The 25,300-nt window shown below is 32.7% G+C and overlaps 1 protein-coding gene across 1 annotated transcript in view; it reads left to right on the plus strand.

The window, feature by feature from the left end:
* Positions 1 to 25,300, plus strand: part of DNAH7 (dynein axonemal heavy chain 7) — a 284,922-nt gene that overhangs the window by 227,350 nt on the left and 32,272 nt on the right. Inside the window, exons 51-59 of the mRNA XM_051985973.1 lie at positions 348 to 474; positions 2,144 to 2,338; positions 7,095 to 7,187; positions 9,068 to 9,244; positions 11,662 to 11,823; positions 14,052 to 14,252; positions 17,109 to 17,270; positions 18,288 to 18,473; positions 20,131 to 20,268. Coding sequence (XP_051841933.1) covers positions 348 to 474; positions 2,144 to 2,338; positions 7,095 to 7,187; positions 9,068 to 9,244; positions 11,662 to 11,823; positions 14,052 to 14,252; positions 17,109 to 17,270; positions 18,288 to 18,473; positions 20,131 to 20,268 — 1,441 coding nt within the window. The remainder of the gene's footprint in view (positions 1 to 347; positions 475 to 2,143; positions 2,339 to 7,094; positions 7,188 to 9,067; positions 9,245 to 11,661; positions 11,824 to 14,051; positions 14,253 to 17,108; positions 17,271 to 18,287; positions 18,474 to 20,130; positions 20,269 to 25,300) is intronic.

Below are 25,300 nucleotides of genomic sequence, written 5' to 3' on the forward strand. Positions count from 1 at the left end.
TTAATGAAAAACTCACCGGACATGTATCTCCAAAAAATAGGACACAAGACTTAAAACAACAACTTAGTATTATCATGTGCAATGCTTTTTTTCAACAGGAATATGGGTAGCTTTAAAAAAAATCAGTCAACAGTAAAATGTAATTCCATTGAAATGTTTCTATACTGTTTTCCTCTCAAATTGGTTCACGTGGTTAATGAGGATTCTTGATTGTTTTTTGGGTAATTGACCAGGAAGTTTATTAGAACAATGAAGGTCTAACTGATTTGTAATAGGTTTTTGTAAATGCATATGTTTTAAAGTGATATTAATTTTTAAATTTTTTCCAATCTTTTATTTCTTCACAGGCTACACATTCTCCAGGACCACTTTACTTATTCATTGTATGTTAATGTCTGCCGTTCACTATTTGAAAAGGATAAGATGCTCTTTTCCTTTTGTCTAAATATGAATCTTCTGTTACATGAAAATTCGGTCAGTACCTCTTGGAAATTTTCATAAGGCATTGAAATATAAAAATTATATTGTTAGTAAGTTATTGGTTCATAAAGACATCCACAAAATAGCAAAATTCGACCCATAAATAATGCTGAATACATTTAATGCAGCTCATTGTAACAAGAGACAATTTTACAGAAGTGAAAAATAAGTTGTAGATAAGTGTTAAAACCATATGTTTTAATAAGCTAAAATAATCTATAAAGATATTTCAATTCTGTATTTTAGTATATTGCCTCAATATGTTTATACCAAATAGATTAAGTACATGCTTAAACATTTGAAGCAATTTGCTAGCTTAATCAAACAGTTTGGGTTTGATATAGTGGAATTTTAGCACTACTTAGCACTATTTGAAAATAGAGTTCTCTCTTCAATGGTTTTAATAATTAGAAGGAAAATTGACCAATTTAAATGCAGCCATCTAAAATGTGAGGTGATTTTTAAAAGAAAGCTTTTCATATATATTTCTCAACCAGACATTTTGGAAACATGACTCATTTTTGCATTTTATAGTCCTGGAACTCAGTGATAGCTTTTGCCAGAATGGTGAATAAATTTGTGATTTAGAAAGACCTTAATTTTTTCCGTGTTTTTACAATGCTGTTTCTTAATAGTAATTCAATAGAGGCAATGATTACTTTTAAAATATAAATAAAGGTTAGGGCTTTTAAGAAAATATTATAGCAAGAGATCTTTCCTAATGGTGTCTAGTAATACTAAAGATTCTGTTGGAAATTCGTGTCCCTCCAGGTTAGAAATTTAATTAATATTCTGACACTACTTTTCTAATCATTGAATTACTTTATTCATATGCTTGTGAAATATACATTTAAAAGATAATTCTGAGGACTATGTAAAATGACTAATTAAAGATTGGAACTTATAATAAGTACTTGAACACATTTTATTTTAATGGTTCCAATATAATCAGACTCTACTGCTGAATTTCGAGCTTTCCTTAAAGGCCACAATAATGGCAGAAAAATTTTGAAAGGATTTTTTTTTTCATTGAAAATTTCTTGGTGAAGATACTACTTCATGGGATGTACATTTTTCATCAGATGATTCCTAGAACTGCCTAGATATTGCTATGTACCTTTGGAACAAAACTAATCTTCTTTATAGAAAAATTGTGGCAAATGAGAAGAAACAGCAAGTAACTTATCTTCATATGTAAAAGATCATGATACCTAGGGTGTCCCATTAGCAGTAGAGTCTACCCCTCTTCCATTTAAATAATAGAGAAATCTGCAAAATCCTCTGTAAGAATAAAACTGCAATGTTCATATATAAATTAGATTAAGTGATCTCTGAATAAGAGTTCAGATTCTGATTCTATAAGTATTTAAACTGAAAAATTAACTGCTACTCTATCTTCCAACAATTAATAGATACTTAGTAAACACTTGCAGATTGATGAAAAAAAATTTAGGATTGGTTTGATAAAAATGATGAGGAAATTCAGAAACTACTAAAAGAAAAATGAGAACTCTACAGGGTCTAGCAGCAGGAAAATTTGTCCATCTCTAGAAAAGACATTTACCCCTTAATAATTAAGCTATCAAAATCTTCCAAAAGTTGACTAAAATACAAGCAGATTTTCTAATTTTTTACTTCTTCCTTCTGTGCAATTTTATTCAAGGTTAATGAAGAGGATTGGAGGTTTCTGCTAACTGGTGGCATTGGTTTGGACAATCCTTTTTCCAACCCTTGTATATGGCTTCCCCAGAAATCATGGGATGAAATATGTCGATTGGATGAATTGACAGACTTCAAGGGCATTCGTAAAGAATTTGTGTCATTGAAAGATGAGTGGAAAAGGGTATATGATAGTTTGGTATGTATGAAATCTTGTTTCATGAAATTTTTGATTAATATATGATTTTAATCTGAAAAAAAGAAGAATGATATTCTAGTTTTCATCTTTAAATAAAACAAGTAAATAAACTAGACTGATATCCAAATAAAACTTTCATTTATTCTATTATTATTTTATTATGTACTACCTGAAAATTGTTACTAAATTTGGAATTTTAACATCAATTTAATTACATATTATCAAATATAAAGATAAACATATTTCCTAGTATGGAAATACTGTTGCTGAATTGACAAAAAGTGTGAAAACTTTAAAAGTTCTGATTTAGATATTTAGACATATATATATGCATATGTGAATACGTATATGTTAATATTAAGGTTTGAAAAACTTTTCACCAGCAAGTGACTAATTAATCATTACTAACTTTGAGGAAAAGTTGAGCCAATACAATACAGTGAAGCAGAAAATGAATGCAAAGCTTTCTTTTTTTAAAAATTATAGCTTTTTATTGACAGATTATATGCATGGGTAATTTTTCAACATTGTCCTTTGCACTCACTTCTGTTCCAACTTTTCTCTTTTCTCCCTCCACTCCCTTCTCTAGATGGCAGGCAGTCTCATACATGTTAAACATGTTAAAGTATATCTTAAATACAATATACGTGTATAGATCTGTACAGTTCTCTTGTTGCACAAGAAAAATTGGATTCAGTAGGTAAAAATAACCTGGGAAGAAAAATAAAAATGAATACATAGTTTTCAAAGATTTGTTATACAGTGCCACATTTTCTTATTTGAGTCAGAATACTCACAAATGTCAGTATTGGTTTGATAAAAATGATGAGGAAATTCAGAAATTACTAAATGAAAGACTCCAGAGTCTAGCGGCAAGATAATTTGTCCATCTCTAAAAAAGGCATTCACAATAGAGCAGTAATGAACTGAACCAGCTACACTCAGGGAAAGAACTCTGGGAGATGACTATGAACCACTACATAGAATTCCCAACCCCTCTATTTTTGTCAGCTTGCATGTTTGATTTCCTTCACAGGCTAATTGTACACTATTTCAAAGTCCGACTCTTTTTATACAGCAAAATAAGTTTGGATATTATATATATATATATATATATATATATGTACATATATATATATATGTACATATATATATATGTGATATTTAACTTATACCTTATATACAATATATAAAAATATATATTTAACATGTATTGGTCAACCTGCCATTTGGGGAAAGGGGTGGGGGGAAAGAGGGAAAAAGTTGGAACAAAAGGATTTGCAACTGTCAATGCTGAAAAATTACCTATGCATATATCTTGTAAATAAAAAGCTATAATAATAAAAGAAAAAAAGAAAAAAGGCATTCAATTCCATCAAAAGTAAAGTACAAGAAAAGCTTACAGATTAAATTTTGGCCTTAATAAGAAGGCAGATGAAATTCAGTTTCATGCTAATAGTAACAATCCAAAACACTTTTATGATGTTTGGTCTTTAACCAAAAATTTTTGGTGCATCTCAATTAGTCAGCACTGATAGAGCCACACTGATCAGTGATAAAGACATGATCCTGGACCTATGGCCAGAATACTTGCATAATGTTTTCAGCAGACCATCATCAACTAATACTGAAGTTACTGACTTCATCTTAGTTTGAAGTTAATACTTCTACCTGAACTTCCAACAGAAGGAAAAGGTTTTGAATAAGTTTCTCTCCTGTGGCAACGTGGCCAGGGCTGATTTTCATTCTAGCAGAAATCTACAAGGAAGGGGGACCAGTGCACTGTACTGCACATACAAAAACTGATGGCAAGAGGAGATCCCCTAGGAGATCAAAGATACCTCTATTGTCCATCTATTCAAAGGAAAAAGAAATAAGTTGTGTCTTGCAGTTACCACAGATGGGTGAGAAGGGGAGGGAGGGGGCATCCTCTCTTTTAGTCATTGCTGGCAAATTCTTGCCAGGCACTGTGCTCTGTGAACAAAGGAGACTTGTGGTAGCTCAGAAGTAACTGAAATGCACAAATTTAGAGATATCTCCTTCCCAAATGGCCACAGAGAGTCCTCCTTAATAAATTGATCCTTCATCTGGAAGATGATCATCTACCCAAGAGCCAATGTGACTTCAGAAGGGGCTAAGGAATGGTCAACATGATGTTTGCTGCCCAGCAACTCCAGGAGAAATGACAGGAGCCAAACAGAAGTATGCAAACAGTATTCATTGATCTAACTAAGGCTTTTGATACTGTCAGCCTATGGAAAATCATGGAAAAATTTAATTACCTGGAGAAGTTCATCAACATTGTACACCATTAATGATGGCATACTTGCATGGATTCTGGATAATGGATAATGTTTTCATGCTATTCCAGTCACTACTAGAGTAAAATAGTGCTGAGTGCTTGACTCCATACTTAAAAAAACAAAACAAAATAAAAAAAAATGATGTTTTCAGTGATGTTGTCAGATACTTCAATGAAGACAAAAATGGCATCAAGATCTGCTAATACATTGACAATAATTTATTTAACTTGAAAAGGCTATAAGTAAAGACTAAAGTGGAGAGAGTTAGTATGTGACTTTGTTCTCAGCTGATTATGTACTCAGTGTAGCCTCTGAGGCTGAGATGCAACAAAGTATGGATCAATTCTCTGTATTTTTACCTAGCAACCAATACCAAGAAACAGATTCTCCATCAACAGTTCTACACCAATTAAAGAAATCGTGAATGTTATAGATAAGCTCATTTCTCTTGGCAGTATATTTTCTAGGGCTGTCCACATAGGTGATGAGGTTGACACATCATCTCCAGAGGTAGCTCAGAATTTGGGAGGCTCCAAAAGAATATGTAAGATGTATTAGGCTGTCTACCAAACTGAAGATCTACAGAAATATTGTGCTGATCTTGATATATGCCTGTGAAACCTGGACCTAGCCAGAAAATTTGACTCCTTCTATTTGAATCATTTTAGGAAAGTTCTGAAGATCACCTGGCAAGATAAGGTACCAGACAGTGAGACTCTTTCTTGAGTTATAACTCCAAAATGGCCAGGCAGGGCACATTGTCCAAATGTATGTTTGTCTAAAAGATTATTTCATACAAGGCAGGCACTCACATGGAAGTCAGAAGAAGTGACACAAGGATGCTTTCAAGGTCTCTGAAGAACTTTGGAATTGATTATGTAACATGGGAGACACTGGCACTGGATCCCCCCCCTTTCCCCTAAGCATAGCGTGCATCATGGCTGCTTTAAAGAAGGCACTGTGCTCTGTGAACAAAGCAGACTTGTGGTAGCTCAAAAGTAACTGAAATGCACAAATTTAGAGACATCTCCTTCCCAAATAGCTACATAGATTATTTGTGCCCAATCATGAGTAGAGCTTCTGAGCTTGTATCAGAATGATCAGCCACAGCTGGACACACTGTATATTGACCCTGACATTGTAATGTCATTTTGGTCCTCTCTGAGTGTGAAAGACAAACAACAAAGAAAATGACTAATGAATATTACAAAGATTTATTATTTTTAGATGTGGTAACACTATTAGATTTTTTTTTAATTAACTAGAATTTGGAAGATTAGTTCCAACATGTTTCATATTTAAGTAAAAAAAATGTTAGACAAAAACATTGAGTCTTAATATTTTCAGAATTTATAAAATGGAATTTTGTATATAAAACAAATACTTTTTTAGAAATTAATAAACCTATGTCATGTCATGAACCAAAACCTGCCATTTTTAGATTCATGTCACTGAACTTATTCAATCTTTTCTACCTGGTTTTCTGATCCTTATCACCACCACTCTGTGGCATGGTCACTTACGGTTTGGTATAAGTTCACTTAAACTTTCTACTTCTAAATCCATCTCATGCCGTGTTGGTATATGAAGAAGACTTTGCAATGTCAGTGGAATACAACAAGATAGGTCAGGGCCTGGTGAAACTATAAATCTGGTTTCTGAGAATTAGCCTAGATAGTTGGGGGATTGGGTGGATCAGGTTGGCCAGAATGATGAAATTTACTGTGAGAGGCCGGTTTCATTATTTGGGAGAAGGAGGAAGGCAGCAAGATGTATGGGTACTGATATTTGCCTTATACTCTGTTATAAGGATTCTCTTCTGAGAAGTGCATGATAAAATTAATTTTATGCCCTTTTATAGAGGAGTAAATAGGCCTTTATAGTTTCAGTGACCTTTCTATGGTCCTAAGATTTTTGATTCTATATCTTTCTCTATGACCCTTCCTTGTATAATATATAAAACATACAAGGACAAAGACAAGTATTTTATTTCCCCTTCTTGATACCAGGATTGATTCATTTTATGATATTTTCCCTTTTATAACTTTAATCCCTAATACACTGACTTGTATTTAGGAACCACTTAATATCTTTTTTAAAATTAGATCTCCAACTTCATCTATCCTCTCAACTAGTTATTATATAAACTTTTTTACTGGCTTTTAAATTCACATCAAATCTCCAATTTAGGAAAGACAATCCAATATGCTTTTAAGATGGAAGACGTTTGGTACAGTGAAAAGAATTCTCTCTGGCTATTAAGTCACAGTTTTTATTTCTGTGATTAGTTATGTATCTTTGGACAAGTTGACCTTTATTTAATACTTCATCAATAAAGTGTGGAGTTGGATTTAGAAAGTCCCTTCCACCTCCAAACCTAGGATCCTTTGTTAGTATGTACAAAAGATTTATGTAATTATATTTGAGTCAATTTGATTCTTCCATTTTTATAGGAACCGCATCATGAAATATTTCCTGAATCGTGGGAAGAAAAAGTGAGTGAGTTTCAAAGGATGCTTGTCATTCGCTGTCTGAGACCTGACAAGGTAAATGTGAATTTGAGCTTTGAAATTAAGGAAACCCTTTCCCACATGCCAGCCAAGACTATATTTCCCCACAATAAGTCCTTTACCCACAAAAAAATGGGTTATATATGAAAACTAAAATTATATGAAAAGCCTTCTTTTACCCAAGAGTTTTTTTCCAAATCCTAGAATCATCTTATGCTTTCTCTGCTTCATCTTCCTTAAGATTACTTTTACTTCTGTTGGGAATTGTAATTTTTAATAATAAATTAGAGTTTTGGGAAACTACATTTTCTTTTTCATTAATTAAAATTTTTTAAAAATTTAAATACAAAAGATAATTATTATCATATGCATAGCAGAACATGAGAGAATTCGAAATATAAAGCAATGTATTTCTATTTCAAGAAACCCTACATCATAAATACTACACATTGTGTTCAGAGCTAGCTATCTTTTTTTTGCTTCCTTATAAGTTTTCTTTTGTTCTCTACTGTGCAGAAGTTTATTATCAAGTGTTTGTGTATATGTATGCATACACACAATATACTTACATACCTACATTTACATATGTACACATACATCGATATCTATAATCATACACACACATATATACATATACAATCATATGCATCTATGTAAGACCACACTATGTAGATTTTTCCTTGTCCTCTTTTTCTCTGAAGGTGGATAGCATCTTCCTTCATGAGTCCAAGTCTTTCGATATTTTTCTAACTCCATCAGCTAATCATTTCCTACATCAGAGCAATTTTCCAATTTTATATTACCTGGTTATTTTATATAGTATAAAACAATAATGATTAATATGACTAACATAGAGTATAGTTTCTCTATTTTTCTTTTTTGATAAAGTCTCTTTTAGCTTTAACTTTCTATGATCATGATTCCTACATGATTTTTCATAATAAATTTTACTTCTGATCTTTATGCTATGTTTGCATGTATCTTTCCTATTAAGTCATTTCCTGACATGATACTGTTGAATTCAAAATTTTAATTTATTTGTTTCCATTTTGTGGGTGAATTCATCCAATGCATATTCTAAGCTATAACACATTTACTTTCCTCCTTATTTTCCTCACCATTCTTCTCACCCTATTCTTATCTCTCCTCACTTCCCTGTTTTGCTTCTACCCACTACCTTGCCCTCCTATTTCTTAACCTATCCATTTCCTTCCAAGCATCCCTTCCTTATCCTCTCTCCTCACCCTATAGCCTTGCTTTTTTGTTTCTATCTAAATTTAGAAGATTTTTATGCCCTTACAAATAAATCCATTGTTCTTTTTCCCATTCTTATTGATCTACAAATCCTTCTATACACACTCCCTTTATCCTATTCCCTTGCCCTTTCATTTTCATTATATATTTGAAAGATAATCCCAAGTGGACATATGGATGGAAGGGAAGTGAAACATGGTTTGTGTGACCAGCTGTAGATATAGTGAGCTTAGTAAATCTTTACTTATCTATCAATCAAGACAGGTCAGCCAGAAGTTGGGAGCCCTCCAGTTGAGTAAATTAAATTGCCACAGGGTTTAGGGTTTGGATTCTGATGATCTAATGAATTCTGAAGGATCAGGGAGGGCAGAAGCAGGGCAGCCAGCAAAGTGGATGGAAGATGAGTGCCTGAGAGCAAAATTTTCAATAATAAACTACCTTAAAAATATTCTTCATATATACTTGGTAGATAAAATATAGCTATAAAAATTAAAATATTGTGAGAAACTACTCTTATAATGAATAATTAAGGAATAAGATGACCAGAATTCTCTGTTATTCTAAAAATAGGTTTTTTTTTGTTTTTAGCATCTCCATGCTTTGAAGATTCTTAAATAACAAACTTATATTTTAAAATTCTATTTTTTTTTGCTTTTTTAAAGATTGTTCCAATGGTACAAGAATTTATAATTAGCCATTTGGGTCGTCCATTTATTGAACCACCACCATTTGATCTATCCAAGGCATTTGGAGATAGTAACTGCTGTGCACCATTGATTTTTGTGCTCTCTCCTGGTTCTGATCCTATGGCAGCCCTTCTCAAATTTGCTGATGATCAGGTAATTTTAAAATAGATATGTATTGTTAGATGTTTTTCCTAATTAAGAAAAAGTCTGGTTGAAATCTAGATCTTAGCCATGTGTGTATAGCTCAAACAGAGACTCCAAAAGCTTAGAGGTTTAAGACTAATGGACCCCTAAATATCTAATATAAGTAGAAGTTTCATAGTATGGCTTGCTAGTACTTCACCTAGAAGTAAGTTTCATAGATAGCTTCGATAGTTGTGGTACTTTATGCAAAACATGATCTATGGGAGAGTTTAAAATTCCTTTTGCAAACTAAGCTTAATCTTCTGTATCCCTTCTTATCTTTGATTTAGTGGGGAATGAAGAGGATGATATCCACCCTTTTCTTTCTATTTTCTTTTTGAATAGAAATAAGGATAGGAACTGGACTTGTGATTTCATTGATAAAATAACTTACACTTATACCAAATCTATATCAACTCCCAGGTGAGGAAACTCAATCAATGAAGGTCAAGGTTTCCTCCCTTTGTAGACCTATCATATTAGCAACAAATTAAACATAGACAAGGGACTGGCTAACTTAGAGGAAAGCCAAGAATTGAAAGTTATATTTTTTAAAATCATAAAGAATGTGCTGCATATTTGAATGGGAAGATAAGATGAATACTAGTGGGATTTAATCTTTCTTCTCCTTTTGGAAAGCATTTAAATTTCTACTTGTTTTGTAATCACTATGAATTTTTTTTTAAAATAGCTATGATATACAACACAGTGTCTTAATATAGTGAAGATTTCTTATATTCTGGAAAACTGAGTGTATTATAGTAAAAAAAAAAGAGCATTGAATTTGGAGTCAGAAATTTGTTTAAAAACATATTAGGATAAAAAACAAAAAATGGTGGTAACATTAAATATCCATCATCACTAAACATTATAGCTATTTCCTGTTAGACATAAATTTATATAATGAAATATTTCATTTATTGAATTACTTCCACCAAAGTTCTGAACAAAGCATCATGACACTAGTTCTTGGTCTTTCTAATTGTTATTTAGCAAATCTTGCAACAGTATGTTAACATGACTTTCTCTAATCCCTAGCAGGGCTGCATAATAAAGATCCCTTTAGATTATAACAGAATGTCTGGTACATTGTAAACACTTATTACATCTTTATTGAATGACTGATTGATCCTATCTTCTTGGATGCTGAAAACTCACCCACAGCCAAAATCATAATTCAGCCAGGTAGAAGGTAGTGGTGGAATGCAAGAGAAACCTGGTTTAGGATTACTTCTTATAATTTCCATAGATGGCCAAAGATTAGAAATCAAAATGACATACAACTGGATTTCTACATTACATTCCCTCTTCTCCTATCCCCATACCTCCTTCCAGTGTCACAGAGTCTAACCAGAAGACAGTGGTAGAAAGGATATTTGTGTGGCTTATGCCACAACCTTTGAAAGTCCCTGAAGAATATGGATGTAGTAGACTTAAGTACTGAGCATATTGTCTCACTCTCTCTTTTAAAGATCAAAGTCAGTGGTAAAATGTGACTTGAATTCTGAATTTTGCTTTTTTGAAAACTGACTAAAGTTCTTCTAAAAAACATGGACCAAACTTGTCAGTTTAGAATTTTCTTAGAACTTTGCAAATTTGAAATTTCTAATGGATTGTTCGTATTTTACCTTATGATATTAACACCATTTTCTGATTTTTTCTCCTTCAATCCTATTTTCTTTAACAAATGATAAAAAAAACTAGATATTATAAAAATTTCTTTCTACAATATAAAAATTAAATTCTTATTTTAAAATTTAAATTTTCTTAATTAGATCATAATTATATAATAGACAATTCTTTTTTCATCTTTTCCTTCAGGTCAAAAATCTCTTTTATTATTTTTCTTTTCTCTATATGTTATCATTATTTTTAGGCATCAAAAACTATACAAAATAATAATAAATATTTGCTTTACATATATTCTCTCTTGTCATCCTCATAACAACCCTAAGAATTAGGTGCTTTTATTACCTTCCATTTCATAGCTAAGGAAATTGAAACTGAGAAGTTCTGTGACTTGCTCCACATAATTAGTGTCTTAAGAAAGATTTGAATTCAGATCTTTCTGACTTGAAGTACAGTATTACACCCACTAGATCCTCTTATTTTCCAAGAAAGCTCCCTTTATATTCAGGATTTCTGCATGAAGTTGTTTTTCCTTGAACTGACTAATTTCATCTAATACTTATAGAGCCCTTAAATCAACTACCAATCACCATATGACAGCAAGCTTTCAAAAGGTTTTGCACTATTCCCTAGTTCTTGGAAATGATACCTAATTAAATCTGATTAATATTCTCTTATAACTGATAAAATATTCACATTGAGTATTTAGAAGTGTACATTCCAGTTTTAGTAACTTTTGTAATATTTATCATATGCAGGGATATGGAGGATCCAAACTCAGCTCCTTATCCCTTGGTCAAGGCCAAGGGCCCATCGCTATGAAAATGATAGAGAAAGCAGTCAAGGAAGGAACCTGGGTTGTTCTTCAGAACTGCCATCTTGCAACATCTTGGATGGCAACATTAGAGAAAGTTTGTGAGGTAAAAAAGTTTGTTATTCTCAAGAAATGATAACATTGAGAATGATGATGGTAAATATGGAGAAATAGCATACATGTGATCCTACTGGTTTTTTAACAAAGTGTTAAGTAGAGGTGATGAATTTGTCTGTGAAATAATCCTTAGTGGTCAGCCAGCAACATTTGTTGAATATCTTCTGCTTTATGAGCATCGCACCACCCTCATTCAAAATGAGAATGTTTAATACACATATATAAAAAGGATTGAATATATATACCAAGACATCCTCAAATAAATGCATATCTAATTTAGTAACTGAACTGCCCTTATAAACTTCATTCCTGTTTTGTCAGAAGATATTTAGGTTAGTCAAATGATTCCACTGCCAAATCAATAAAATCTTCCTTCTTAATACTTCACTAATCCTTCCTTCCAATAGAGAAGATAGGAAAGAAAATGAAAAAAGTTCAGTAACACACATATACGTAATTTTTTTATTCAGTATTTTTTTTATTCAACTCAACAAATACTTATTAAATATCATTCTTGTTCAAAGTATCCATGTTGAGGGAGGAATAAAAATGAAAGTCACTGCCTTCGTGAAGCTTATAACTTAGCAGAGTCTAGCATATAAGTATATAAGAGAAATACAAATAAGGTTCTTTGAAGATGTGTTAATATTTAAGTTTAATTGTAATTAAAATGCCATGATGAGACTATTCTTTTATAACTTTCCAAATTCTTCTCCATACCCTAGAACTTAATTTAATTAACATAGCTATTTAAGCAGTTTCAGGATATGCAGTTACAGTTGTAATAAGGGGGAAAACTGGTGTAGTTACCAATCATCATGGGAAAACATCAGGATATAGGAGAGAGCATTTGCATAGATAGCAAAGCTTAATATCTGATAGTCACTCCCTGACATACACTAGCCATCCAGGAAGGTCCTTGGATAGACCAGGTAATTCTAACTATGTGTAAAGCACTAGGCTAGGGAGGCTCTGGGGAGACAAAGAAAATGTATGTTGTCTTTGAACTCAAAGCCCTTAGCCTACGTCAGGGCCAGAGGAGATGAGCATTCAGCAAGATAGAATGTTTGAAGGATAAAAAGAGTTTCATTTGGGGCATATTGAGTCTGAGGTGTCCATAAGGCATTCAAGTGATCCAGCAAACAATCAGAAGATCTAAAGTTCAGAGGTCTGTACAGGACTGGGAGTTCGTGGAGAGTTGGAGATGGTCTTTTTCCTCTTTTTGTATCTCCAGGGCTTAGCACAGCGCCTGCCACCCAAGATGTTGACTCACTATTTATAGACTGACTGACAGGTAGTTCAGTGGATAGAATGCTTGATCTGGAGTCAGGCATTCAGTTCCAGCCCTGGACATTTATTAGCTATGTTACTTAGAGCAAGACACTTAACCTCAGTTTTTCTTAAGGTTCCTAGACCGTAAAATGAAAATAGTAATAGCACCTATTTCCCAGGGTGATGAAGATAAAATGAGATAATACTTATAAAGTGTTTAGCATGGTGCCTAGAACAGAATAGGCAATATATAAATGCTAGACATTATTAATAATTATTTTACAGGCAATTATGATTAATTAAAGAGTCATCTAGTTTCCTCTTGAACCTGAAGGGCCTGTGTCACTTTTCCCTAATTTACTTTTGATCGTTTCATTGTTTGTACTCCAGAAAATAGTTAGAATTTATACATAGCAATGAGATTCCATCAAAAGAGAAGTCCAAAAGTCCTCAATGTTTGTTTTAAATTAAGGGACAACATTCAATATGTCCTACTGTAGTTACTTGTCAGAGATTATTTAAAATCTAGGTCTTAGGATATTTCTAAAATAGAGGTTCTTAAATTTTTCCATGTCATAAATCCCTTTAACAGACTGGTCAGACCCAAGGACTTTTTTGCAAAAAATTTTTTTAAAAATTCATAATGGAAGGAAATGTTAAATTTCATTTAGAAGTTAATGAAAATAAAGATGCAATCTTAAAAAAAAAAGTTCATAAACCCCTACCTATCCATGTACCTCAGGTTTAGATTTCTCTAAAATCTATCAGTTCTAGCAACATAAGCTTTTGTAAACAACTTATGACAAATTATTTTATTAAGAGTTCTTTGAGGCTGATTTGTAAAAAGATATTTCTCTATAGAACAGGAGTGGTTTTATGTTGTAGAGAATTTATCATTTTCCTTAAGTTTTCTTTTCTGTTTTCTATCTGGTTTCCATTTTATAGGAACTAAGTCCAGAAACAACCCATCCAGATTTCCGAATTTGGTTAACAAGCTACCCTTCTCCAAATTTCCCTGTGTCTGTGCTTCAGAATGGAGTAAAAATGACTAATGAAGCACCTAAAGGTTTACGGGCTAATATTATTCGATCGTACCTGATGGACCCAATCTCTGACCCTGAGTTTTTCGGTGGCTGCAAAAAGCCTGTAAGTAATGTCTTAGCCTTGTTACCTCAGTCCTGTAAAGCAACTGAAAGTGGCCTCTGGTGATTATGGATGTGTGCTCTGAGTAAAATCTACCAAATTAAGTAGGCTTTCTTCACTGCAATGAAGTTGGTTTTGATTACTGATTACTGACTGCAGTGAAGTCAATTTTATTAATATTTTATTTTTATTTTACCACTAGTCTTCTTCCTTCTCAGCAGAGATTTTGTGTATGCCATTAATAACTTCGATTTCTATTTAGGAAGTCAGATATAAGCCATTCTCAATACAAATCTGCAAAGCTGGAGATCTTGTAGCAGGATATTAACTAAGCCCTTTGCTATTTGGGACCATATCTCTAAATTAAAACATAAAAATATTTTCTCAATATAACTATAACGAGAGCCAAAGTAATTGTACTGGTTGATTGATGGAAATCATAAGTGCCTTTTTCCGACTCACCAAGATAACTGGGAAACCACCTACTGTTTTCATGATTAGGATTTTGTACATGAACATCTCTGACCTAAAATTGTTTTACATCATTTTTCCATAATTAAAAATGGAAGAAAACTCATTTTAACAGGGGTTATGAACTTGAGTAAGTTGCTGCCATTAAAAAGACCATACTTTTGTTTTCAAAGCATGTCTTAAATATACAGCAATGAGGGGTAAAAAAAAGTCATAAAAATAAGGAAGAACTTAAAAAAAAGATGTTGAACTAATTTAACATCTTGTTCTTAAGGTGTAAGATTTGCTTTTTCTTATTCTATATAGAGTTATATTCATTTTTATTCAAACATCATTTATAGTGCTTGTATCCATGAAATGGCAGTTTCCTCTCAACCTTTGTGGTAGAGTCATTTTTGCAAATTTGTAAAAAAAAGAAAAAATGTATTAAATGTTTCTCTTTAATCATAAGTGTATCACTTGTAATGGGCACAGGTTTTAGTGGAATAAGTAAGGAATAAGGAATTGCTGACCAAACTCAGATAGAGATCCTAAGTCTCACAAATGAAGTATTCAAAATACCTGCTAGCCACATTATTAAATGCTGATGTTTCAAAAAAAAAATTTAAGGTAAACTTATTGAACCAAATTCTTAATTTTCAAAAATAACAATATACCTTGAGATATTACTAAGTCATAATTAAATTTAAGGAATGAGCTTGCGTACAGATAAACATGTTTATGTGTAAAACAAGTTGGCTGCATGTCTATAAACAACTTCTGCTGTTCATTCCCTCTGTGGCTGGTTCTAGGGCCCTGCTTGTACTAGTGCTTTTATTATGCTGCTTTTGAGTAAGAGAAAATTATTAGTAACCTTTAAAAATGGCATGAGGAATAGAGCACTAGATTAGCAGTTTGAGACCTTTGACCGAGGTTTAGACATTTAGAGATAAGAGGAAACTTGGAGACCACATCGTCTAGTTCTTTTATTATACATAAAAGGAAATTGAGAATACCGGAAGGTCTTAGCATGATGTTGCTTAATCAAATCCTAGTTTTAGCTTAGCCATTTATTGTATGACTTTAGAGAGATCACTTAACCATTCTAAATGTATTTCTTCATTTCTTAAGATGGGGATAATAAAATTTTTCTTAACTATCTAGAAAAGTTTTTGTTTTTTGTTATTTTTGTTAAAATTTTAAAAATTGTTTTGTTAAAATTTTGTTATTATTTGAATTCTTAAAAGATTCATGATTTTTGAAGTGGGCAACAAAGTGGCACAGGACCTAGAGTAAGAAGTACTTATCTTACAGAGTTCAAATATGGGCTTAGGAGTAGTCAAAAGGTACAGTGGAAAGAGTACTGACCCTGGAGTCAGGAGGACCTGAGTTCAAATTCTGCCTCAGACACTTAACACTTCCTAGTTGTGTGACCCTGAGCAAGTCTTTAATCCTAATTGCCTTGCAAAAAACCCACCAAAAAACCAAAACCTAAAACAAAAATCAAATATGTCCTCAAACACTTATTAGATCCTAGACAAGTCACTTAACTCTGCTTCAAGCAAATGGCAAACCTGTATTTGTGCCAAGAAAACCCCAACTGAGTTCACAATAACTCCTTTCATTGAAACAGATTTTAATCCTCTAAACATCATATTAGATAATAATCATGATTAGGCAGCTATGTGATATAGTGATAGAGCACTGGACCAAGCTTCTAGAAGACCTGAGTTCAAATCCATTCTTTGATACTTAATGGCTATGTGATCCTGACTAAATCATTTAAACTTCATTTGCTTTAGATTCCTTACTGATAAAATGAGGATATTATTAGACTTACTTCCCAAGATTGTTGTGAAGATAAGAAATAAGATATTTGTGAGGTACTTTGCAAAACTTAAACCTCTTTAGAAATAAATACTAATTATTATGAGTTTCTGTGGTAGAAAAAATTCTACACTTATATAATTAAACATTTAATATAGAATCATTTAGAATTAATATAGAGCCTTTACAAAATTAGACTATTTCTCTAGACATAAGAGGGAAAAAACCTTTGAAATCTGGCAGGATCTTCAAGAACTTAAAATTTTGGCTGCCCTCTTTTCAGAACTCATTGTCACCTCCATATCACCATCAGGCACTGGAGAAATGCAAGTCAATGTGAGAATTGTTTCATTTTTGTCTTTATCCTCCCAGGGATTAGTACAGTACCTGGTATATAGGTACTTGTTGATTTATTATGAATAAGCATTAATACTCAAATAATACTTAGGAAGCTAATTTATGCAAAAGCCTTTTAAAAAAAGAATAATGTTCTATTGAAACAATAAGGCATTACCATTATTATTTATGATGTGAGAGCAGGAAAAATTAAGTGATGTAATAATTGCTATCTTTTTTTTAAAGGATGAATTCAAGAAATTGCTCTATGGCCTCTGTTTCTTCCATGCATTAGTTCAAGAAAGACGGAAGTTTGGACCTCTAGGATGGAATATCCCTTATGAATTCAATGAGACTGACCTGAGAATCAGTGTGCAGCAGCTCAACATGTTTCTAAACCAATATGAGGTATAGAAAATTAATAGCAAGGACCTTTCTGTTTTGCTCTTTGTGACATTTTAAGTTCATTTACACTTAAGAGCCTTCCAATTAATTTCAACTCCCATGAGATAAATTTATCAGTTAATACCTAGTAGCCTCTGATGTACCCAATTATTAACAGCATAGAACTAATTACAGTAGCTAAAATGTCTGATCTTCTGTTATGAAACCATTAATAGTTTACTCTGAGCTGATAACAGAACCAAGACTAGCACTGAGATCTTTTGATACCCTAGACCATTTATCATTTTGCTTCTAATACTAGCTTTCTTTTACTTTGAGAAGAGAGAAGGAAGGGATTGATATCAGCAACTGATTAAAAATCATAAAAACAAGACTGAATCGAAAAAAATAGAATGGGTAGATACCTTGGGGTTTATACATTCCAACAAAGATCTCAATATTCTGGCAAAGATCTCAAGCATTCATTATGATTTAATGATAAAGTGCTAAGGAACCAAATGATATAGTCACAGCTGGGCTGTGTTGCATCTTTTCTTTTGCCTTCTCCAAGAATGAAGGGACAATGGTTTCATAGAATAAGTTTTCAGTGTTCAGCAGAGGAAGATAAGGGAGATAAAGTCGTGGTAAGAATTAGTGGAAATAAGTGGAATAAAAAATTCCATAGATCTTTTGAGGATTATATCATGCTCTATAAGCTTGAGTGTTGATATTATTAAGTATCATTTTAAGACTAAAATGGTTCAATTGCTTCCATGACCACTTCAAAAGGAAATACTTATATTGAGAGTTCTATTTCTTGAATAAAAGGCACATATACAGGGCATTTGTTAAGGGTTAGAAGCAGTGGGAAAAAAAGAGAGGCAAGAAAATTATAGAGCTTATAAGAAAATATTAAAAAGTAGCTTTGAGGAAGAAGTCTTTTTGTGAAACTCTTAATATGACCCAAAGTATATTACATTGTATAAAAATGTTAATATGGGAAGTCTTGAGTTGGTTGAAATACTAACATCTTATTTTTAGGAACTTCCCTATGATGCACTGCGATACATGACTGGTGAATGCAATTATGGTGGCAGAGTTACTGATGACTGGGACAGACGTACATTGCGCAGCATTTTAAACAAATTCTACAGTACAGAGATAGTTGAAAATCCAGACTACAAATTTGACTCCAGTGGTATCTATTATGCTCCTCCCAGTGGTGATGTAAGTATGCTCACTTTTAAGGGAAGCTGAAATTAACAGTATTAATGAAATGTCTGATATTATTTTTTTAAAAAAAATACATTCATTAAATATCTATTGTGGCTAGACATTATACTGTGGGTTTGTGTGAAGGGAGTAAGATTAGAACATTCAAAGACAAAAATAAAAGACTATTCCTCTCATGAAGGAATTAACTCATGGTTTATCCAGTATAGGCATATATATATTTGACTACATTGAAAATAGATAAAAATTGCTGCATGGTGATTGTGTGGTACTAACAGATAGATGGTGGAATCAGGAAAGACCTCATGTAGAAGGCAGCATTCAAGATCAGGCTTGAAAGAAACTAGGGATTCTAGAGACAAAGATGAACACGAAGATGAACACTGGAATTTAACCAGTACAGAGACAGAGAAGCACAGGATGGAGTTTGTGGATGAGGAACAGCAAAAAACAAACAAAAACAGTTTAGCCAAACCACAGTGTGTATGGTGGTGAATAACATGTAGTAAAGGTGGAAAATTAATTCAGGGACAAGTTGTCAAGGGCTTTCTGACAAATGGAGAAACTTCTATTTGAACCCCAAAGCAATAGGCAGCTCTTGAATATTATTTGGAGAGAGGGGTGATATGTTTATGTTTGTGCTTTAGGAAGATCAGTTTGGCAACTAAACTTGCCATAATAACAGCATAAGAGATAATGTTTCTCTTTGTTGAGAATTAGAACTAGCAGTCCCTTCTCAAAGATAGGAATGGAGTAGGCATTTAGTTACCAGGTGACTGTGGATCACAGTTTTTAGAGTACCCAAGGCAGCTGGAGGACACTGAAATGAAAATGAGGATACAAAAAGTTAATTTTATCTCGAGCTAACCTGGTTTGTGAGAATTTGTAAAGTGAAAAAAAAAATAAAGACAAAATCCTATAGATTAGGAGCTCATAAAAGCTAATGCATGATCTATAATCCCCAGTATAATAACTATATATCATCCATCTCAATTCTTGAAGACTGATTCATGAGACAATGTACTTTTTTTTCATAAATTCTCTGAGCATCTTTTTTTTTTTCATAAATTCTCTGAGCACCAAATCTCTGAACGAGGCTGACCCAGGAGTTATCACAAGATCTTCTCTGCCCAGCCCTCCTTTGGAGTATAAAAAGTCTTTGCTTTGGTTAAGGTCGTGGAATGAGCAAGTGTCTTTCCTGTCACATCTACATTTAATCTGTGGGATTTTTAGTAAATCTCAGAATGCAGGCAGCTGAAGCTCAGGTACAGCTCTCTGCTGACTAGGACTGTCACTCCTCAGGAAACAGGAGTGGGACCTTGGGTCTACTGATTTCCCTTTGATCCTATGAATCCTTCAATAAATGTCTTTAGCTTTGTAATTCTAACCAGAACATTGATGATCTGGTCTGTCAGAGTAACACCAATGGAAAATCTTAGATGTTCATTGCCATTTTCTTTCTTTCTCTTTATGGGACAAGCTTCTCTTTTATTGTTTATCAGCCCTTACTTGTGCTTTCATTTTGTCATATGGTTTTCTCAAGGTCCCTTCAGTCTCAACCCACTAAGCTGAGTACTGAAGATAAATGACTTAAACTGTAAAGATTCCATTTCACAATTCATATCTAATCTCCTATCATTTCTTTTTTCAGTATAATAGCTACATTGACTACACTAAGCAATTGCCTTTGAATCCTGACCCAGAGATCTTTGGCATGAATGCTAATGCTGATATCACTAAAGATCAGTCTGAAACTCAACTGCTGTTCGATAATATTCTTCTTACACTGGTAAGTGATCAAAAACAAATCTGTAATGAGGCACACGAAAGATGCCTCCTATATAGTGAGTACCAGTGTTGTTGATGGATCCTTTTATTTTATACTGTATTCAGTGCATATAAAATCTGCTGTTAGGATTCATAGTTACTGTGATAGACAATGCTTAATTGATATTTAATTTTGTGGAAGTTAATTAGCTCATGCAGCACGAGTTTACATAATTAAGTGGAATTGTAATCAATTGTAGAAGAGTAGTAAAGGTATTCAACTAAATGAGCTTTTCAGATTAGTTCATTTTATTTTTGTGCATTCTACTTGTAAGTTGTATTGTGAGGGAGAGGAAGCTCAAAAAAATAAATAAATAAAAAGCTGAGAAACTTAAAGTAATCTGCTTCAGGAGTCACCATGAGGAGACATAGGGATAAAGAAAGCTGTTCCTACTAGTACTATGGTTCCTTCTAGCAAAGCACTACTTAAAAGAGATTTTTCCAATTCATTTGCCACATATATAACAGTAATGAATAAATAGCTATTAAAGAACAAGCACTTATGTGTGTGTACTAGCAAAATGGTCTTTGGAAAATAAGGTTTGTGTAATTCCCAGGATTCTGGCACAGAATATCTTTTAGATTTATCTTGTGTGTGTGTGTGTGTGTGTGTGTGTGTGTGTGTGTAAAATATCTTTTAGCTTTGTTTAAACTTGATGATATATACCACATTATAAAACACATAAAACAGTAGGCTCATTCCAGTAGAAAATGACTCAGAACCAAACAAACAAGATGAAATACATAAGGGGCAGCCCTTCAGAGTTTAATTAAACAGCCTCTCTCAATAGCCTCAAAGTCAGATCAGCAATAGTTCAATAGTTCTAGATTGGAATTGCCATAATTCAGAGCATATAGATAGTCCAGAGTGAGGAGAAGAAAAACAACAGCAACAATTTTACATTACATTTGTAGCAACCTGAACTTGAAGTCAGGAAGAAATCATAAGTTGTGATGAAATGATAGAAAACCATCCTGATAAAATTCTAGTATGCCTGTAAATTTTGCATGGCTTTAAAATGAAATAGAAATATAAGGAATACTTTTAGAGATATTTAATTTTTGCATATCTCATTGGCACCTTAAAAAGGACATCTTGTATAATTCAAATCTGATCAATGATTCCCTTTTACAGGGAAGTCTGCTTCTTGTCTCTCAGCAAAGAGATGTTTATCTAGAGTTGTGGAAAGAGGCATCCATTGTCAGATATGCCTGGTGTGTTGCTTTATTGTATATGTTTATTACAAGGGGGAATTGTTGGAATGACAATCCCCTTTCCCTCCACCAAAACAAACAAACAACAACAACAACAACAACAACAACAAAAAAAAAACCACACGCACACCAGCACATCACCAATTTTACATCCCAAACAAGTGATCATCTGGCCCCGAAGAACTCTAGTAAGGGAGAACCCACAATTTCTTAAATCATCCCATATTATTTTTATAATTTCACTTATTAGCAAGATAATTCTTAACAGAAATGCAAATATTTGCCTCTCTGCGTGTTTCACTGGTTGATTCTATTTCTGTGGGCTAGTCTTATTACAGTTCAAAACTAAATAATTTATTTCTTTGAAAACTGATAAAAGAGAAACTACTCTAAAAATCATGAAAAGGTTAAATATACATATGATTCCTTAAAAACAGATTTAACTCAACCTTTATTTCTGTGGTGATTCAGTAAAGAAAAACCTGTCTGTAGAGGTTTTCAAATGGCATTCACAAAAACTAGTTTGGAAAAGATAAGAAAAAACTAACAAATAATTTCTTGAATGTTTATGACTTAATAACAACCAAATAACATCCTATTGACCTCATTTCTCAATATCATGCCCTGGCAGATAGTGTAATTCCAAAATTCATATTATTCCAACTACGTGTCTTATAATTGAGAGCAGATTTGGGGCAGGGGGAATTTGTGCTGGTAAAGTACACATTTGAAATGTTAATACTCTTATTATTTTTAAACCTTAAAACCAGATATGTGAGAGTTTCCTAGATCAAAGCTCTTGCAGAAGAGAATTTAGTAGTTATTTTAATATCTTTACAAATACTTTCCATCATGTAACTCCACATAGCCAAAGAAGTACACATTTGTTTCATATTAAGAGAACAGACAATACATAGAGGTGTCCTGAAATTGTGTGATTCTTTTCAAATTGGTAAAGATGACAAAGGGTAAAAATAGCAAATGCTGGAAGAGTTGTAGGAAAACCATTAATATCAATTTTCAGTAAATCTATATTGTATTGCTGCAAAGTTATTCCCCCAATTAACTATCTCTTCTAATATGAGGGGCATTGGTTTTCACTTTTTTGTAAACAAAATTATCTATTTTATCTCCCATAATCATTCTACTTCTTATCTAGTTAAGAATTCATAGTCTCCTCGCCATAGTAGTGCAAAGTATATCTTTCCTTTCTCTTAATTTTTTTTATTATATAAACTTTTTTTTAGTTCTAGTATTCATTTTGTACTTATTGTAATATATAGGATAAGATATTACTCTAAACCAAGTTTCTGCCATGCTACTTTCATAGCAGTTTTCACAGAAATTATTTTTTCATTACAAATAAGGAACTTTACCACAGTACTTTTTGTTTTGGGGTTTATCAACTACTGAGCTAATTTGTTTGATTAGTTCTTGATCTTGATAAAATAATCTCTTCCATTGATTATCTTTTCTATTTATTAATTAGCATCAAAATTTTTATTATTGCTATTCTAAGTATAGTTTGAGATCTTGTAATGTTGGGTCCCTTCCATGACTACTTAAATTTTTTCCCCTTAATGTTCTTGACCTTTTCTTCTTTTAAGGTAAATTTTTTTCTATTTTTACTCATTCTCTAAGCCCTTGGCTATTTGATGTAAGTCTAATTAGGAAGATTTTCTTGATTTGAACAACCTAAATTTGCAACTTTTTAATTTTTACTTGTTAATCCTGGTTCTAGGGTTGATTCTAGTTCTGGGGGCTAGCCTTGTTACAATTCAAAACGAGATAATTTGTTTCTTTGAAAACTTACAAAAGAGAAGCTATTCTAAAAATAATGAAAAGGTTAAGTATACAGATGATTCCTTAAAAACAAATCTAACTTTTATTTCTGTAGTGATTCAGTAAAGAAAAATAGATAAAACTAGTGTTAAAGAAACAAAATCTATTCCCTTTTCTACAAGGCATCTATCTTTCAAATAGTGGAGTATTGCTATCATGCATGCCTCCCCTTAAATTTTTTCTTCTTTAAGCTACATACTTACTTCTTTGCTCTTCACGTGACATGAACTCAGACCTTTCTCCATGATTATTCTTCTCTGGATATTATAACTTATTAATGTTCTTCTTAAAACGTGATATATGTATAATATACAATACTGTAGATATGTGTGTGACAGAGAGAGTGCAGGATGATTTTCTGAAAAGAGTATAGCTTAAAATTTTTATTGACTATACCTTTTTTCTTAGATTATGGTGGAGATACTGATATATTTTTTCTGTTCATGTTCCTCAAACTCTATACATACTAAAAAAAAAAAGACAAAAGTTTTTATATTTAAAACATTATCTTATACTGTAATTGATTTTTATGGTTTTCTTTTGCATTAGTTATATATTGTATTATTGTCTCCTTGACAGTATCTATGAAGACATCATAGTCTTCTATAGCACTTTTAAAATAAGAGCAAGGCCAATGTTTTTATAAGAATTATGTGACAGAGAATCAAAATGCTATGTATGGCATTCTATATTTATGGAGAATTATTTATTTCAAGATCAAAGAAGAATTTCTAAATAAAAGCAATGCTCAAGAATGTTTGATATTTTCACTAATCTGAATTAATAGAGTTACACTGTCCATAGTATGGTTAGCAATAGTGTACTTTGCTTTGGTCAGGAATCACTTGAAGAATAGTGTTCAATTCTAGTCACTGAATTTTAGAATAGGTATTAACAAGCTTGGTCCAGGTGATAATTTCTTGGGTAGGAAACCTTCATACTGTGAGACCAGTTCAGAAACTGAAAAAGCTAGACAGCCATAACATTTATACAGCATTCTAAGGTTTTCAAATCTGTGCCTATTATTATTTTGATCCTCACAACAACCCTTTGAGGGTAGGTACTATTATTATCCTTATTTTTCAGAGAAAGACTCTGAGCTGGGAGAGAGTGTGATTTGCCCAGAGATCATGTTGTTGTCAGTGATGGATCTCTGTTGTCAGAGGACGTTGATATCAGGATGATGTCTTGACTTATAAGTGAATTGAATTTAAGTGAGACAGAGCTTTACCCTCTCCTCCAGAATCTAGACACAAAACATAGATGAGGATGGCAGCAATGGCCCTGGATGCAGTGGGAGACTTTGGCCTTTTTTAAGTTAACATTTTTCCTAGGTTTTGGTTTGTCTGAGGCAATACCCATTCTGTAGCTTACAGCTAAGTTACAAAAAAATAGCTAAGAAGATGCCCTAGAAAGATTTACACTAACTGATGCTGAGCAAAACAAGCAGAACCAGGAATACATTGTACATAGTAACAGCAAGAATGTACGATGATCAACTATGAAAGGCTTGGTTCTTCTCAGCAGTTCGGTGATCTAAGGCAATCCCAATAAACTTGGAATAGAAAATGCCATCAGCATCCATAAAAAGAATTATGGAGACTGAATGTAAATCAACACATCCTCTTTTGTTCCTGTTTTTTTCTCTTGTGATTTTTCCCTTTTGTTCTGATTTTTCTCTCCCAACATGATTCACAAAGAAATGGGTATTTAAAAAGTTAATCTACATATATAACCCTGAAAAAAAAAAAAGTTGATGCCTTAGTTTGCCTTCCCAAAAAAAATAGCTAATAAGCAACTGAGGTAGGATTTGAACTTAGATAATACTGATTCCTAGTTCAGTGCTCATAGTCAGAATGCTACTTTGCTGCCTCAGTCATTTTCAAATACATAAAGGATTGTTTTGTCATTTGAAGAAGGAACTAGACATGTTCTTG

Source organism: Antechinus flavipes, chromosome 3 (assembly GCF_016432865.1).
Source record: "Antechinus flavipes isolate AdamAnt ecotype Samford, QLD, Australia chromosome 3, AdamAnt_v2, whole genome shotgun sequence".
NCBI lineage: Eukaryota > Metazoa > Chordata > Mammalia > Dasyuromorphia > Dasyuridae > Antechinus > Antechinus flavipes.